At 36.5% G+C, this 14,569-nt stretch overlaps 1 protein-coding gene and 2 non-coding genes across 4 annotated transcripts; all 3 read right to left on the minus strand.

Moving 5' to 3' along the window:
• Positions 1–223: 223 nt before the first annotated feature.
• On the minus strand, positions 224–13,251 carry Y56A3A.7 (Homeobox protein cut-like). Of its 2 annotated transcripts, NM_001129263.5 has the most exons (12): positions 13,200–13,251; positions 13,033–13,143; positions 12,896–12,988; positions 12,370–12,648; positions 12,199–12,295; positions 11,081–11,336; positions 8,794–8,957; positions 7,606–7,795; positions 7,397–7,523; positions 5,204–5,413; positions 3,146–3,274; positions 224–412 (listed from the first exon to the last, which is right to left on the minus strand). In NM_001129263.5, the coding sequence occupies exons 1-12, from the start codon at positions 13,239–13,241 to the stop codon at positions 398–400; spliced, it is 1,713 nt and encodes a 570-aa protein (NP_001122735.1). In that variant the 5' UTR covers positions 13,242–13,251; the 3' UTR covers positions 224–397. The 2 variants fall into 2 exon arrangements, with proteins under 2 accessions (NP_001122735.1, NP_499557.1); NM_067156.7 differs by lacking the exons at positions 3,146–3,274; positions 5,204–5,413 and having other exon boundaries at positions 227–412; positions 13,200–13,249.
• Positions 2,869–2,966, minus strand: mir-86. The gene has a single exon (NR_000190.2). It is a non-coding gene; the product is annotated as a pre-microRNA mir-86 (primary transcript).
• On the minus strand, positions 3,148–3,212 carry mir-8211. Its single transcript, NR_131452.1, has one exon. It is a non-coding gene; the product is annotated as a pre-microRNA mir-8211 (primary transcript).
• Positions 13,252–14,569: the final 1,318 nt, after the last annotated feature.

Below are 14,569 nucleotides of genomic sequence, written 5' to 3' on the forward strand. Positions count from 1 at the left end.
AAAAAAAATATTGGCCAAAATCTTACAAGAAAATCGGAATTTTATTTGACAAATCAATTTTGAAAAAAACCGCGCTGCAGGCTTGCAAAATTACGCTCCGCCTCTTTTTCTGTGCGGCGCTAATTTTTTCGCAAAATTCTGGAAAAACTGAAAAATAAATAAACCATATATATTTTCGATGAGAATCATCTACATTTCGTGTGTGTAGATTCTAAAATTAATTTTTTTTCAAAATTTTTTATTAAATTAAATTAAATACAGATGATAAGTAGGAATAAAGTCATTTTAAAATGAAAGCTGTTCGTGAAAACTGAAAATTTTAACAATTTCAGCTGAAAGAAAAAAAAATTAAGAAAAAAAAAGTGTGTTCATGGAGAGGGTCGTGTTGTTCTGCGGATTAGGGTGTTGGTGTCTGGAAATTTTTTTTGATTAAATTCGATTTAAAAAATGCCAAGAAAAGGGCGGAGCTTATTATCGATTTTTCCGCACAGAAAAAGAGGCGGGACCTGGTTTTGCAGACCTGCGGCACGCGCCGGCCGTCGTGTAAAACATGCGCCGCAGGTTTGCAAAACCAGGCTCCGCCTATTTTTCTGTGCGACGCTGCAGAATATGATCGTTCTGCCACTCTAAATTACACGTGCCAGGATAAATCGATAATAGGCTCCGCCTCTTTCTTGGTTGTTTTGTAAAATTGTAATTGTATTCCACGTAATAATAAGATGACGTGGCATGATATATATATATATATATATATTCTGAATCTCTGCAAAAATTTATTCAAAGCGCAATGCCCCTGAGAAATCATATTTGACGCGCGCAAAATATCTCGTAGCGAAAACTACAGTAACCCTTTAAATGACTACTGTAGCGGTTGTGTCGATTTACGGGCTCATTTTTGAGGCCCCACCAAAACAGAATGCAGCTCAAAACAGGATTTACCAAAACAGGATTCACATAAACAGGGTGCAGTGGGCGGAGCGAATTCGCAACCAGCGCACGCTTATTTCGTAAGCCTCGCACGTGTGTTCTCTTGAAAAAATGCAACAATATCAAGGAAAAAACGTGCGCGAGGCTTGCGAATTCGCTCCGCCCACTGCATCCTGTTTATGTGAATCCTGTTTTGGTAAATCCTGTTTTGAGGTGCATTCTGTTTTGGTGGGGCCTCAAAATTAAGCCCGTAAATCAACACGAGCGCTACATTAATCTTATTTAAAGAATTACGGTAGTTTTCGCTACGAGATATTTTGCGCGTCAAAAATATGCTGTTTTCTCAGAATTTTGTGTTCCCATAATATCGTAAAGTCAAACTAATCAAATCTTCGTCAGTCACCCATACGTAGCACCTTGACAACCAATACACCTTCCAATTATATGACTAATCCCTCTCTCTCTCTCTCTCTCTCTCTCAGAAAAGCTTCAAACTCGGAGGGAGCCGGCGAGCACGTTGGTGATTAGAAGCTAAAACGGAGAGCATGTGTGTGTGTGTGTGTGTGCGAGCACACGCGCTTTCCTTTGCTCGAGCCCTTGCTGCTGCTCCCCACTAATTAGAGCTCAAAAGGGTGGGGTTGGGTTCTCGGCAGACAGAGACAGACAGACTCTGTCATTATTATTACATAGTAGTGTGCGTTTTGAAGAGTATTGAAAATCTCAAAGAAAGTCTTCTGACCAATCAGCGATTAGGCTACGCCCACCTTGTCTGATTGGTTGAAAAGTGGGCGGAGCAAGTTGGTGATTGGTAGCTTGTAGTTCTCGTTTTGGAGGGAATTCAAATAGGAGGATCGGCCAAAAATCGAGTTTTCAAATTTTTTTTTCAGACTTCCCTGGTGCGGGCAAACGTGCTCCACCGAAAAACTAGGCTCCGCCACTTTAATGGCTCGGCGTTTTTTTTTTTAAGGTCATCATCATATCGTTTGCAGGAGGATTACCACACATCACAAAGTCGTAAACTCTTCGCGTCCTCCACCATCGCCACATGTCTCCGATTACAAAGTTTTTTGGCGGGGCTCTCCGGAGCAACTGTTCGCGGGGGGGTTTGAGTCACTTGTCAAGACTCTACGAGGGGGTCAACAACTGTGACAACGTGATTGACAAGCCGGGAATTTCTTTTTTGCTTTAAAAAGCTTCCTTTATTCACTGCAGTGGGTTATTCTCATGTTTGCCAGAAAAATGCGACCCTAGTGGGCTCACGGAGCACAGCAGCCATCTAGGGGGCCAGCGGCGGCGGTTGCCCCAACAACGAGCCTTTTCGTTGCCATAAATATCTGATGATAACACACCAACACCCCGCCTGCTGCGTCTCTTCATCTCGTACACTGTATCGCCAATGTTTCTCCCATTTCCTGCTTCGTGTCGCTTTTTTCGTCTTCGTCGTGTCTGCTGCTTTGCCCCGCCGCCAGCTTCTTCCGTTTCCGTCAAGAGAGCTTGGAAGGCCGGGGGCTGGAGAGGACTGAAATGCATTAACACGTACGTGTGTGTGTGTGTGTGAGCAAGTAAAAGAGACATAGAGAGGCTCTCTGTGCTCCCCCACTTCCAAAAGAGGACAGCTTTTCAATGTGCTGCGCCCTAGCCGCCGGCGGCAATGCCTTCTGGAGAACACACGAAGAGGGCAAATGTGTGTTTGTTTAATTTACACGTGGCTGGTGTCCCATGCCGATTCGATGATCTACCGAACTTCGCATAATTTCCAATTTTCAATTTCCACGTGGTGTGTCAGAGTGTCCCATTTCGGTGTGATCTACGTAGATCTACGAAAAATGCATGGTTAAGAACGTGCTGATGTCAGTGCTGACATTCACATATTTTTGGGCGACGAAAAATTCCCGCATTTTTTGTAGATCAAATTTCCCTCCCATAAAGATATTAGAAAAATGCCGTGTCAAACTCCGGCCTAAGCGAATCTGAGCCCAGGCTTCATTTCAGAACATCGAAGACTGTGGCAAAGCATTCACTTAGACGGCGTGGACACGTGTCTCTTTTAAAGGGACAGGGCAGGGGATCAAAAGAGGAAGGGAGGGGAGGGGGACAACGAACAAAAAAGAGAGACATTCCGGCGGAAAAAGCTCCTTTTTTTGTGAGCCGAGTCGAGCCGAGAGTGTGTTGCTCATTTTGACCCCTGAGGGGATAGTGGGGGAAGCCTACTACCTACCTGTTCTCGAAGCTCGGCGAGCCGTAATAGATAGCCGGCCATTTCACGCAGCTCACCGGCCTCGAGTGATAATAGTGATATGGAAAGTGAGCCGGTGGGAGAGTCGTCGGCTCGAGGGCTCGTCGGCAGCTGGAATACGTATGTGAGAAGCTCGAATGAGTGGTGGAGTGAGAGAGCCGGGGACACACAACGAGAGATCGAATGTAGGCGGGGCTGGACGAGATGAGGGAGGAGGAGGAGGAGGAGGCGGGGTTTGAGAATGGACCCCCGGTGGGGGGAATCGTTGCACCTGGATTTCTGATGGATAATAAGATTTATAAAATTATCGGTACAGAGAGTGTAGATAGATGAAGAGACACAGACACCTCTAGAGGCGGAGCGCGGGACACTAGTGTGGATTTACGGGGGTTTCCCTCTTCAAAAATGCTCCGTAAATCGACACTGTACCGGTAATATATATGTTTCTAGAAACGAAATTGTCGGAGAAAGCGATTTGTGGCTAGAACCACGAAAACTGGAACCACGCCCATTTTTCCGTGTCCGCGCGCAAGTTGTTCTGCAAATTTTTATTTTCAAACGAGACAATTTGAAAATAAAAATTTGCAGAAAAAGTTGTGCGCGGCACGAAAAAATGGGCGTGGTTTCAGTTCTCCTTTTCGCACATGGCTACAGGCTGTCCCAATACGGTTTGATCTACAAAAACAGCGCGGGAATTTTTTTCATAAAAAAATGTGACGTAGCACGTTTTTAACCATACAAATGCAGTTGAGAACTCTGCGCCTCTTCGTCCCGCATTTTTTGTAGATCTACGTGTTTTCGTCGTTCTCCCTTTTCACCATTTCTCCTTTCGGTGGTGCCTCAGGGTGAATTTGTGAGAACTGATAAGTAGGACTTCCGTGTAGGTCTCTGCCTGCCTGACCTTAAGGCGACCTCCGCCTGCCTATCCATGCACGCCTTATGCTCTTAATTTGATTTTCATCAAATTGATGGAAATTAAAAATTTGTGTAAGGCGGGGCAGGTCTCAGGCAGGCTTCAGGCCCTGAAACCGCGCCCGCCTGCCTACCAAAGTGCCTATATGTTTTTTCAACAATTTATAGACCGCCAACACGACAAGAAAGAGAGAGCAAGAGACGCAGAGAGAGAGTCGACCCATTTTACAACCAAGAGCCTCCCAAAGAGAATGAGAGAATGAGAGAATGAGAGGATGGATAGAAGACAATTTAATGAATCCTTGGGTCCAAAGAGCTCTGTGTGAGCAATAGAGGAGCGCCTCAATGAGATTGCCAACAAAAACAAATGAGAAAAAAAATTGGTCGCACACAAATGAAGCCGAAATTGGTTAGAAAAAAAAAGGAATCGTAGAGTTTTCAGAGGAAGATCTCATCGTTGTGTGTGTGTGTGTGTTCCAGGCTCATATTGACAAAGAAAATGGGATTTTGAAACCAGAATGCAATCGCGCTCCACCGGAAAATTTGGGTCTCGTTAGGTGTTCTGGCGGCAAAACCGGGAATTAATTCCGGATCGGTCTCCATACCAACTGCCGTTTTTGCAATTTTCTTGAAGAAAAACGTGACAACGATGCTCCGATGTTACGTGGTGTTTAGCGTTCAGAAAAACCACTTGGTGTCAGGCTGTCCCATGACGGTTTGATCTACAAAAAAATGCGGGAGTAGAGACGCAGACATCTCGTCTGATTTCGAATGGTTAAGAGCGTGCTGACGACGTCACAATCTTTCTGGAAAAAAAATCCCGCAATTTTTGTAGATCAAACTTTATTAAGACAGACTGACACAACGTGGACTTTCCCATCACGGTTTGATCTACAAAAAATGCGGGAATTTTTTGCCCAAAGAAATGTGACGTCAGCACGTTCTTAACTATGCGAAATCAGCTAAATTCCCGCGATTCTCGTAGATCAACGTAGATCAAACCAAAATGGGACACTCTGACACCATGTGTAATTCCGGAAAACGTAGATCAGGAACCAAATTTCGTTGGAGCGCGATTGCACACACTTTGATTTCAAAAATCTTCATTTTCACATAACATGATGATACCTTCTTATCAATTTCTCGAATCAAATCCTCGATCGCTGCACGACGTGCCTGGTTTAAAATTTCCTTCTGACGATCGTCAAGTTCCAGGGGCTTAGGTTGTTGGATTACGTGGTGAAACGTGGCACGGACTGCCGATTCGATGTCACTTTCTTCATCTTCGTCGTCGACAGAGTCCTCGTTGAGGCTCGGAGCAGCTGCTGGAGGAAGCTTCTGGAGAAAGATCGGAGAGAGTTCAGAGAATGTCCACCACGGCAGAGAAAAAGATTCCGAGAAAAGAAGACAAACGACAAAATCGGAAGAAACACACGCTCATGCATTCGGCTCTAGTCCAAGAAAAATATCGTCAAATTGTTGAAAAATTCGGAAATTTGTTATGGGATGATGCAAGTGAATTTCTCGTCATTTCTCGACAATTTTTTTGCAATGCAAGTGTGCGGAGAAATGACGAGAAATGACGTGAAATTCGCAATTTCTCCGCATTTCTCGACATCCACACATACCGTAGTTGGTGACGTTGTTGGCGGCAAATCGCGGCGAGACCCGCTGTGTCGATTTACGAGGATAGAGCTAATGTTAGTTTTTCGCAATAAACTTGGTTTTTCTGTCGTTCTTGTTCAATTTTCGTGATCTTTTCGCAGTTTTTACTCTTTTTCATGTATATTTATTGAATTCAATATCGTACTTTTCAATTCTCTGCGCAGTCAAACGTCATTTTTAGTTTTATAGCTATTTTCGGTGGCTTAAAGAAAAAAAATTTAATTTTTAATTTTTAATTCTAGTGAATTTAAATTAATCTAGTGAATTTAAATTTAAATTTTTAGGTTTTTTGAAACGACGATTTATCGTGCCCATAATCCCGATTCGCCCATGAGGATGATGTTCCAACACTTTTGATCACCATGCTCTCGTCGTCGCTTGCCGTCGGAGACACAAATAAACTTTTGCGTGGTGTTACTGGCAACTCATACTCGCTATCAGAACTCATGATAGAAAATTACCTGAAAATTTAAATTTTTTTTCTTTAAGCCACCGAAAATAGCTATAAAACTAAAAATGACGTTTGACTGCGCAGAGAATTGAAAAGTACGATATTGAATTCAATAAATATACATGAAAAAGAGTAAAAACTGCGAAAAGATCACGAAAATTGAACAAGAACGACAGAAATACCAAGTTTATTGCGAAAAACTAACATTAGCTATATCCTCGTAAATCGACACAGTGGGTCTCGCCGCGATTTGCCGCCAACAACGTCACCAACTACGGTATGTGTGGATGTCGAGAAATGCGGAGAAATTGCGAATTTCACGTCATTTCTCGTCATTTCTCCGCACACTTGCATTGCAAAAAAATTGTCGAGAAATGACGAGAAATTCACTTGCATCATCCCATTAGTAAACCTGTGAGTTTTTGGTTTTTTTTTTGATTTGTTAAAATTAAATAAAAAATCACGTTTTACCCAAGAAATGCAATTTTTTCAGTTTTTCTTCTTTTTTTTTCTCAATAAATACACAAAAAATTAAGAAAAATCAAGTTTTTTTTTTTAATTTAAAAATGGCAAATTTGAAACATTTTGTTTTTTTTTTGCAAATTAAAATTTTAAAATAAGACTTCGTTTTTAAAATTTAAAAATTTATTCTATAGAACTTTTTTTTTCGAACATTTTGGCGGGAAATTCAAGCTTTTTAGAAAATTTTTTTGGTGGGGAATTCGAATTTTCTGGAAAATATTTTTTGGCGGGAAATTCAAATTTTCTACGGAAAAAATTTTGGCGGAAATTTGAATTTTCTGCGAATATTCAAATTTTTATAGAAAATTCTGGCGGGAAATTCAAATTTTCTGGGAAAAAATTTTTGCCGGAAATTTGAATTTTCTGCGAATATTCAAATTTTGAAAAAAAATTTTTGGCGGGAAATTCAATTTTTCAACAAAAAAATTTTGCCGGGAAATTCAAAATTTCTGCGAAAATTTTTTGGGCGGGAAATTCAAATTTTCTCCAAAAAATTCTGGCGGGAAATTTAAATTTTCAGCGAATTTTTTTTGGCGCGAAATTCAAATTTTCTGGAAAATAATTTTTTCCGCGAAATTCAATTTTTCTAAGATTTTTCTGCTATAACTCGCAATCCAATCCAGAAATCCAAAAACCATGCCACGTCATCAAAAAGCACCTGCAAACTTCTCATTCCAACTCACCAGCTTCTCATCTTCTTCCAATGCAACATTATCCAATCGTTCCAAAAGTGTCAAATCATCCTCATTCAAATCTGCACCGCCCGTCTCCTTAATATGCTCCAGCCGTTCCCGCATTGCCGTCAAATTGCTGAAATTTAAAATTTTTAAAAACTGAGAAAAAAATTTTTTTTTCGAAAAAATTTGAATTTTAAAAATTTCAAAATTAAAACCTTAAATTAGCTCTGGCGTTCTCTAAAATATCATCCAATGATTTTTCGGTAACTTCTCCGTCTTCCTCCTCATCAATATCCTCTGAAGCAGCTACTGGAGCTGAAACTACAGTAGTTTCAGCTGCTGCTGGGGCTTCAGCTTCATCTTCTTGGGATGGTCGTGGAGTTTCGGGAGTTAGGGCGATTCCTTCTGGAAATTAATTAATAAAGTACATATATCCCAGAGTTTTTGAAAATTGGAAAAACAATTTTTTTAATTTTTTTTAATTTTCTTTTTTTTTTCTGAAAAAAAAACGTTGAATTTTTCGTTAAAAAAGGGAATTTCATTAAATTTTTTCAACTTGAAATTTTTTTTTCGATTTTTGAAACGAATTTTGAAAAAGATTAAAAAATCCAAAAAAGCGGGAAAAAAGAGAGATTTTTCAGGATTTTTTTTTTGATAATTTGATAATAATTTAGCAGAAAATTTAAAAAAAAAGATAAAAAACGAGAAATTTGACTTTTTTTTTGGAGAATTTTTCACTTTGCAAAAATTTCTCCAAAAATATGGAATTTTTATTTTTTTTTGCCAAAAAAACGAAAATTTTTTTGAGTTTTTTCAATTTTACATGAGAAAATCGCAATTTTTTCAATTTTTTGATTTTTTTTTCGGAAATTTATTTTATTTTTGGAATTTTGGATTTTTTTAAACCAAAAAATCGAAATTTTTCCAATTTTTTTTTCCAAAAAATCGAAAGTTTTCCAATTTTTTTTTTCCAATTTTGGATTTTTTTTTCCAGAAAATCGATTTTTTCCAATTTTTTCGATTTATTTTGTCAAAAAACCGAAAATTTTCCAAATTCTTTTTTCAAAAGTCGAAATTTTTCCAATTTTTTTTTTCAGAAAATCGAATTTTTTCACTTTTTTGACTCTTTTTAAATCGAAATTTTTTCAATTTTTTAAATTTTCTTCGACAAAAAATCAAAAAACCGAAAAGAAGTTTTTTTTTTTCGAATTTTTGGTTTTTTTTAATCAAAATTTTTCCGATTTTTCATGAGAAAACCGAAATTTATTTTTTTAATAGAAAATCGAAATTTTTTCTTCAATTATTCGATTTTTTCATAAAAATTCAAATGTTTTTCCCCTAATGTTTCGTTCTTTTCCCGATAAATCCGAAAATTTTTGCACGACTCTATAATATTACAATACCTCCATCATTCTGTACCGCCACCGCCGAATTACTGATCGCCGCATCGAGTTTCTCCTTCTCGTGTTCCTGTTTCTCCAACATTTTGCGAATCTCTTGAAGTCTCTTTCGTCGAGCGTTCATAGACGCGAGCTTCTCGCGAATCAATGTATTAACTTGCTCTTTTCTGAAAAATACATATGTAAAGGTCAGTTGGTGCTCCGGCTCCGGCTGGAGAGCTTTAGGAACCCTTTCCCCTGTCACTAAAAATAAAAGAGCCCGACAGAGAGTTCTCAGAAAAAGTGTAAAAATTTCGAAAAAGTGTCAGGTGTACTACTACTACATCCCGTTGTTCAGAGAGTCAATGTGTACGAGAGATGCGAGGGATGAAGAGACGCAGACACACAGAATCGCAGTGTAAACCGGTCCTCCTAGAGCTCGCGGAGCAGCAGCAATGCCCGGGAGATTGTAAAATCTTAGGGATAGTAGCTATGGGGAATATTGAAATTAATACACTGATTGATGATGATTAAATATGATCATTGAACACTTAAAGAGGGAATCTAAATTGGTAGTCAGGCGCGGTTTCAGCGCCTGACGCCTGCCTTTTGCTATTTTTTTTGCATTTTTTTGCATTTCGTGAAATTTTTTTTTCAAATTCCAAAATTTCTCATTTCTATCAGTTTTAATGAACATCAAATTAAGAGCAAGCACTTTTTATTCAAAAAATCGAATTTTTTAAAATTTTTACCATTTTATTTTTGTGAAAAAATCGAAATTTTTTAGGCGCGGATTGAGGCGAGAGGCAGGCGTAGGTAGCATCAAGGTCAGGCAGGCAGCCAGGCAGGCAGGCGTTTAAACGCGCCTATACAGGCGCCAGGCGAAAGCACTAAGAGGGGATTTTAGAAAATTTTAAATTTTGCCAATTTTTTCGAAAAAATTCCAAAATTTTTGTAAAAAAAAAGGTTTTTTTTTAAATGAAAATTGGTCAAAATATAGGCTATTTTCGGTTTTTTTTTAAAGTTTGGAACTAAAAAAAACTAAAGATTTTTGTAATTTTGTCAACATTTTGGTATTTATTAGATTTTAAGTACAGTTTCAAAAAATGAATTATTTAGATTAAAAATAATTTCTGGATTTTTTTCAAAATTTTTGGTTTTTTTTGGATTTTTTCAGAATTTTATGAAATTTTTTGGGGATTAAAAACAATTTCTGGATTTTTTTTTTCAAAAATTTTGATTTTTTTTGGAGTTCTTTCAGAATTTTTGGTATTTTTTTGGAATTTACTTTCAAAATTTAGGGGTTTTTTCGAAATTTTTGGATTAAAAAAATACAATTTTAGAATAACAGGATTTTTTTCAGAATTTTTTGAACTAAAAAACAACGATTTTCAAAAGTTTAAAACAAAATTTTTAGGATTTTTTTTTTCAAAAATTTTTGGATTAAAAATACAATTTCTGGATTTTTTTTTAAAGGATTTTTTCAGAACTTTTAGGAATTTTTTTAAAATGAAATTAAGGAATTTTTCTTTGATTTTTTTTGGATTAAAAAACAATTTTTGGAACTTTTTTTTTTAATTTTTGGTTTTTTTTTCAATTTTTTGGACCAAAAAACAACGATTATCAAATTTTTCAAACAAAATTTTTAAAATTTTTTGTCAAAAATTTTTGGATTAAAATTGCAATTTTGGAGTTTTTTGTGGATTTCTTTCATAATTTTTTGAATTTAAAAATTAATTTTTGGAACTTTTGGAATTTTTTTTGATTAAAAAAGAGTTTTGGATTTTTTTCAAAATTTTTGGGATTTTTTATGGATTTTTTATGAAATTTTTTGGATTAAAACGTTCTGGATTTTTTTCAAAAATTTTGGTTTTGTTCGGGATTTTTTACGAATTTTTAGGAATTTTTAAAAGGAAATTAAGGAATTTTTCTTTTCTTTTTTTTGGTTAAAAAAAACAATTTTCGGAATTTTTCTCAAAATTTTTGGGGGTTTTTTAAAAACAAAATTTTCAGAATTTTTGGTTTTTTTTTGGATTTTTTAAAGAATTTTTTTGGAATTTTTTGGAATTGTTTTTGGATTTTTTTTGGATAAAAAACCCATTTTTGGAACTTTTTCAAAATGTTTGGGATTTTTAAAATATATTTTTTGGGATTTTTTTGGAAGAATGTACAACGATTTTTGTAATTTTCTTCCAAAATGAATGGTTTTTTTTTGGAATGTTTTCAAAAATTTTTGCACTAAAAACAACGATTTTTCTATTTTTCCTAGCTTTTTTCATTTTTAAGGTCTAAAATCAAAATTAATGCTAACTTCTCCATTTCTTTCTTAATATTCTCTCGAATTTCCTCTCTTCTCTTCTCCTTTTCCTCATCATTCAAATCAGGCTTCTCCTGAGTCTCCACAATCACTGGAACACGTTGATTATCATCTAAAAGAGCTTCTTCTGCTGCCGGATCGATTTCTCGATTCTCATCAGTTCCCAGTTGAAGTCCTAGTTGAAGACACTGCTTCTGGAGCTCTTTGAGCTCTTTTTCTTGCTTTGTAGTCGTTTTTTTGAGGGCCGCCACTGGAAAAATATATAATTTTTTATTGAAAATTGGAAATTTTTTCCTAAAAAAGAAAAAAAACGCAATTTTGAGAAAAAAATTTTTTTTTCGAAAATTCGGAATTTGTTTTAGAATTTTGTATGAGCCCATGTTCCTTTAAAACTCGTGTAGATTTACGCAGGCCGCGTGTACTCCACGTGGACAACTTTGAATTTTTTTTTTCAACATTTTGAGCAATTTTTCGAAAAATATAGTTTTTGGAAATTTTGAAAAATCAAAAAAAAGTTTTTAAAAAAATTTTAAGATTTTAAAAACTGTGTTATTTTCCGGAAAATCGAATTTTTCGGAATTTTTTTTTTGAAAAATCTGAAAATTTTTAACTTCTGAAAATCCTGTATAAATCACTGTCTCCTTAAAATTCGTGTAGATTTACGGAGGCCGCGTGTACTCCACGTGGACAAGTTTGAACTATTTTTTTTCAACATTTTGAGCAATTTTTCGAAAAATACAATTTTTTTGTTTGAAAAAAATTTGAAAAATCGAGAAAATATTTTTTTCAAAATTTTAAGATTTTAAAAATTGTGTTTTTATTTTGTTTTTAGCTAAAAAGTAAAAAAAATAGCCAAAATTTTAAATTTTTTCCGAAAAAATTTCTTTTATTGAAAAATCTGAAAACTTTCAACTTTTTAAAATCCTGTATAAATCACTGTCTCTTTAAAACTCGTGTAGATTTACGCAGGCTGCGTGTACTCCACGTGGACAAGTTTGACGTTTTTTTTTTTTCAGTTTTCTGCTAAAATGCTTGATTTTTCACCATTTTTCGCAGTTTTTTTTTTGCAAAAAAAATTCGTTTTTCGTAACCAATTTGGTGAAAATTATTACTTTTATTAATTCTCTCCATAACCTCGGCTCGAACTTTCGTCGCTACGTCATCCAAATCCTTTGCCTTTTTGGCGCGAACCTCCATCATAGCGCTCTTCTGAATTGGAATAATATTGATTTTTTGCTCAAAATTCTTTTTTTTTTTTTGCTCAAATTTCCACCAAAACAAACCTTCCTCTTCGTCAACTGAAGCCTCTCGACGAGCTTCTCGTTCAGCTCAGACGCCGCCACCGCGGCCTCGGAGACTTGTTTTAGCTCGAGCAGCGCTTCCTGAAGCTCAGCGATAACCTCACTGTTCGCCTGCTCTTCTGGAGTCTTTTCCGCATTTTCGTCTTCTTCCGTGGCGTCTTCCTCCTGTTTCTCCTTCTGTTCTTTCAGTTTTTGAGCGTCGTCCTCGATTTTTTTCTCGAAATCTTTGGCGATATCGAGGGTGGCTTGTTCGTGAATTCCCTGGAAAAATTTTTTTCATCAAAAACCCCGGAAAACTGGAAAAAAATTCACTTTTATTCATCAATTGTTTAAAAAATAATAAAATAAAGTTTGTCTGAGAGGACTACACTGCGCGGGGGACTAGAAACCCACCTAGTCCCCCACGCCGTGTACTCCTCCTGGACAATCGAACAAAATTATTTTTAATGGAAAATTGTGATTTTTCTCGATTTTTTAAACGAAAATTTGTCGAAAAAAGCAAACTCACGACAATAGTCTTCAAAATATCCATATACTGAGCTTCTTGTGCCGAAATCGAGTCAAACGCGGCCAAAAGTAGCTTCATATCTTCTTTTACAGACTGGAAAATTCAAATTTTCAGTTTAAAAATAAAATATTTCGCACCTCATTCTCCTGTGGCTTTCCGACTCCTAATTCGCGGAGAGCTTGCGCGATTTCAGCCTTTTTGCCACGAATATCCTCGATGGATTGCATGATTTTCTTGCGTCGGGATATCTGGAATTGAGGAAAAAAAAAGTATAATTTCAGCAAATTTCAGCTGTTTAGAATACCAAATTATCATCCATTACTTGTGGAAGTTCGACGGAGCTCATGATTGGATCTGGAAAAATTAAAAGTTAAAAATTAAAAATGAAAAATTGAAATTTGAAATTTTGCAGTTTAAAAAAATCCAAATATAGTCTGAAATTCAGAAAAACCAGAATAGAAGAACGAAAAAATCGGAAAAAAAAACTAGATTTTTCAATTTTGGCTAAATTCCCTCCAAAATGAGAACTGCGACCAATCAGCGATTCGCTCCGCCCATTTTTAAACCAATCAGATGAAGTAGGCGGAGTTTGAAGTTCTTATTTTGAAGTGATTTTAGCCAAAATTGGAAAAAATCGCGTGGGCTTAAACTTAGTTTCAGGCTTAGGCTTAGGCATACACTTAGACTTAGGCTTAAGCTTAGGCGTAGACTTAGATTTAGGCTTAGGCTTAGGCCTAGGCTAAGGATTAAGTTAAAGCTTAGGCGGGGGAAAATAAATTCTCGGAAATTCGAAAAACTCCGGAAAAATTGGAAATTCCGAAGTCGGGTCAAAAAAACTAATAAAAATGGCCGAAAAGGGACTAAAAAATACAAAATTAAAAAAAATAGTGTAAAAATATTTGACAGGAGCTCCAAGAATCAAAAATGTTCAGCAGCTCGCCAAAATTCGAAAAGTACACACACACACACACAAAACTAAGCACACTGAAATAGAATGTCAATAGAAGAGGCGAAACATACACACACACGGACACACTATACTTCCACAATTGATCGAACCGTAGGCGACGACTGTACGGACGGAAAACCTATGCCTCTCTTTCTCTCACCGCACTGTACAATCTCTCGGCCGAAATTAGTCAGGCAAAAAGTTGGCGGGGTGATTCATAGCGGAGGAAGGCAACGCCCTATTTGGGTTGGTGTGGAACGGGGGGAGGGGAAGGTCCTCCGAGAGGTAATAGATATGGATTGAATTGAATATTGAATTAGGGGTGTTGATTTTAACGAGAGCCACTGATACCGAGAGTGTAATTAGAAATAAAATTCTATTAAATTGCCTCAAAATTACAAAATGATCTCTAAATCTGAAAACTTGTGTCTGAAAATTATGTGCTAATGGGTTTATTCAAGTAATGTTGCAAAATGTATTAAAATACATGTATTTTATGTATTTATTACAATTGATACGGTATTTTTCTACACTTTTTAATTTTTCGACACTATTTCGGTAACCCCATAAATCCTGTTGATTTTGCATGCAGCGACACACTTTTTTATCAGTAGCATTTCATATATTTAATCCTTTTTTTTAAGTTAGGCTAGTCGTTAGCCAAAAATTGTCAAAAAAAAATCACACCGGTCGTGGTCGCTCAAATTTTAGCTCAAAAAGTGGCA

The sequence above is a fragment of the Caenorhabditis elegans genome, chromosome III, assembly GCF_000002985.6.
Source record: "Caenorhabditis elegans chromosome III".
NCBI lineage: Eukaryota > Metazoa > Nematoda > Chromadorea > Rhabditida > Rhabditidae > Caenorhabditis > Caenorhabditis elegans.

Bases quoted from the DNA above. Each gene is read 5' to 3' on its own strand.
- Y56A3A.7 (NM_001129263.5), bottom strand. From the start codon at position 13,241: ATGAGCTCCGTCGAACTTCCACAAGTAATGGATGATAATTTG. The intron at 12,296-12,369 runs GTTTGTTTTGGT...ATTCCAATTCAG, and splicing joins TTCAGTTGACGAAGAGGAAG to AAGAGCGCTATGATGGAGGT. The intron at 7,524-7,605 runs GTTTTAATTTTG...TTTAAATTTCAG, and splicing joins AACGCCAGAGCTAATTTAAG to CAATTTGACGGCAATGCGGG.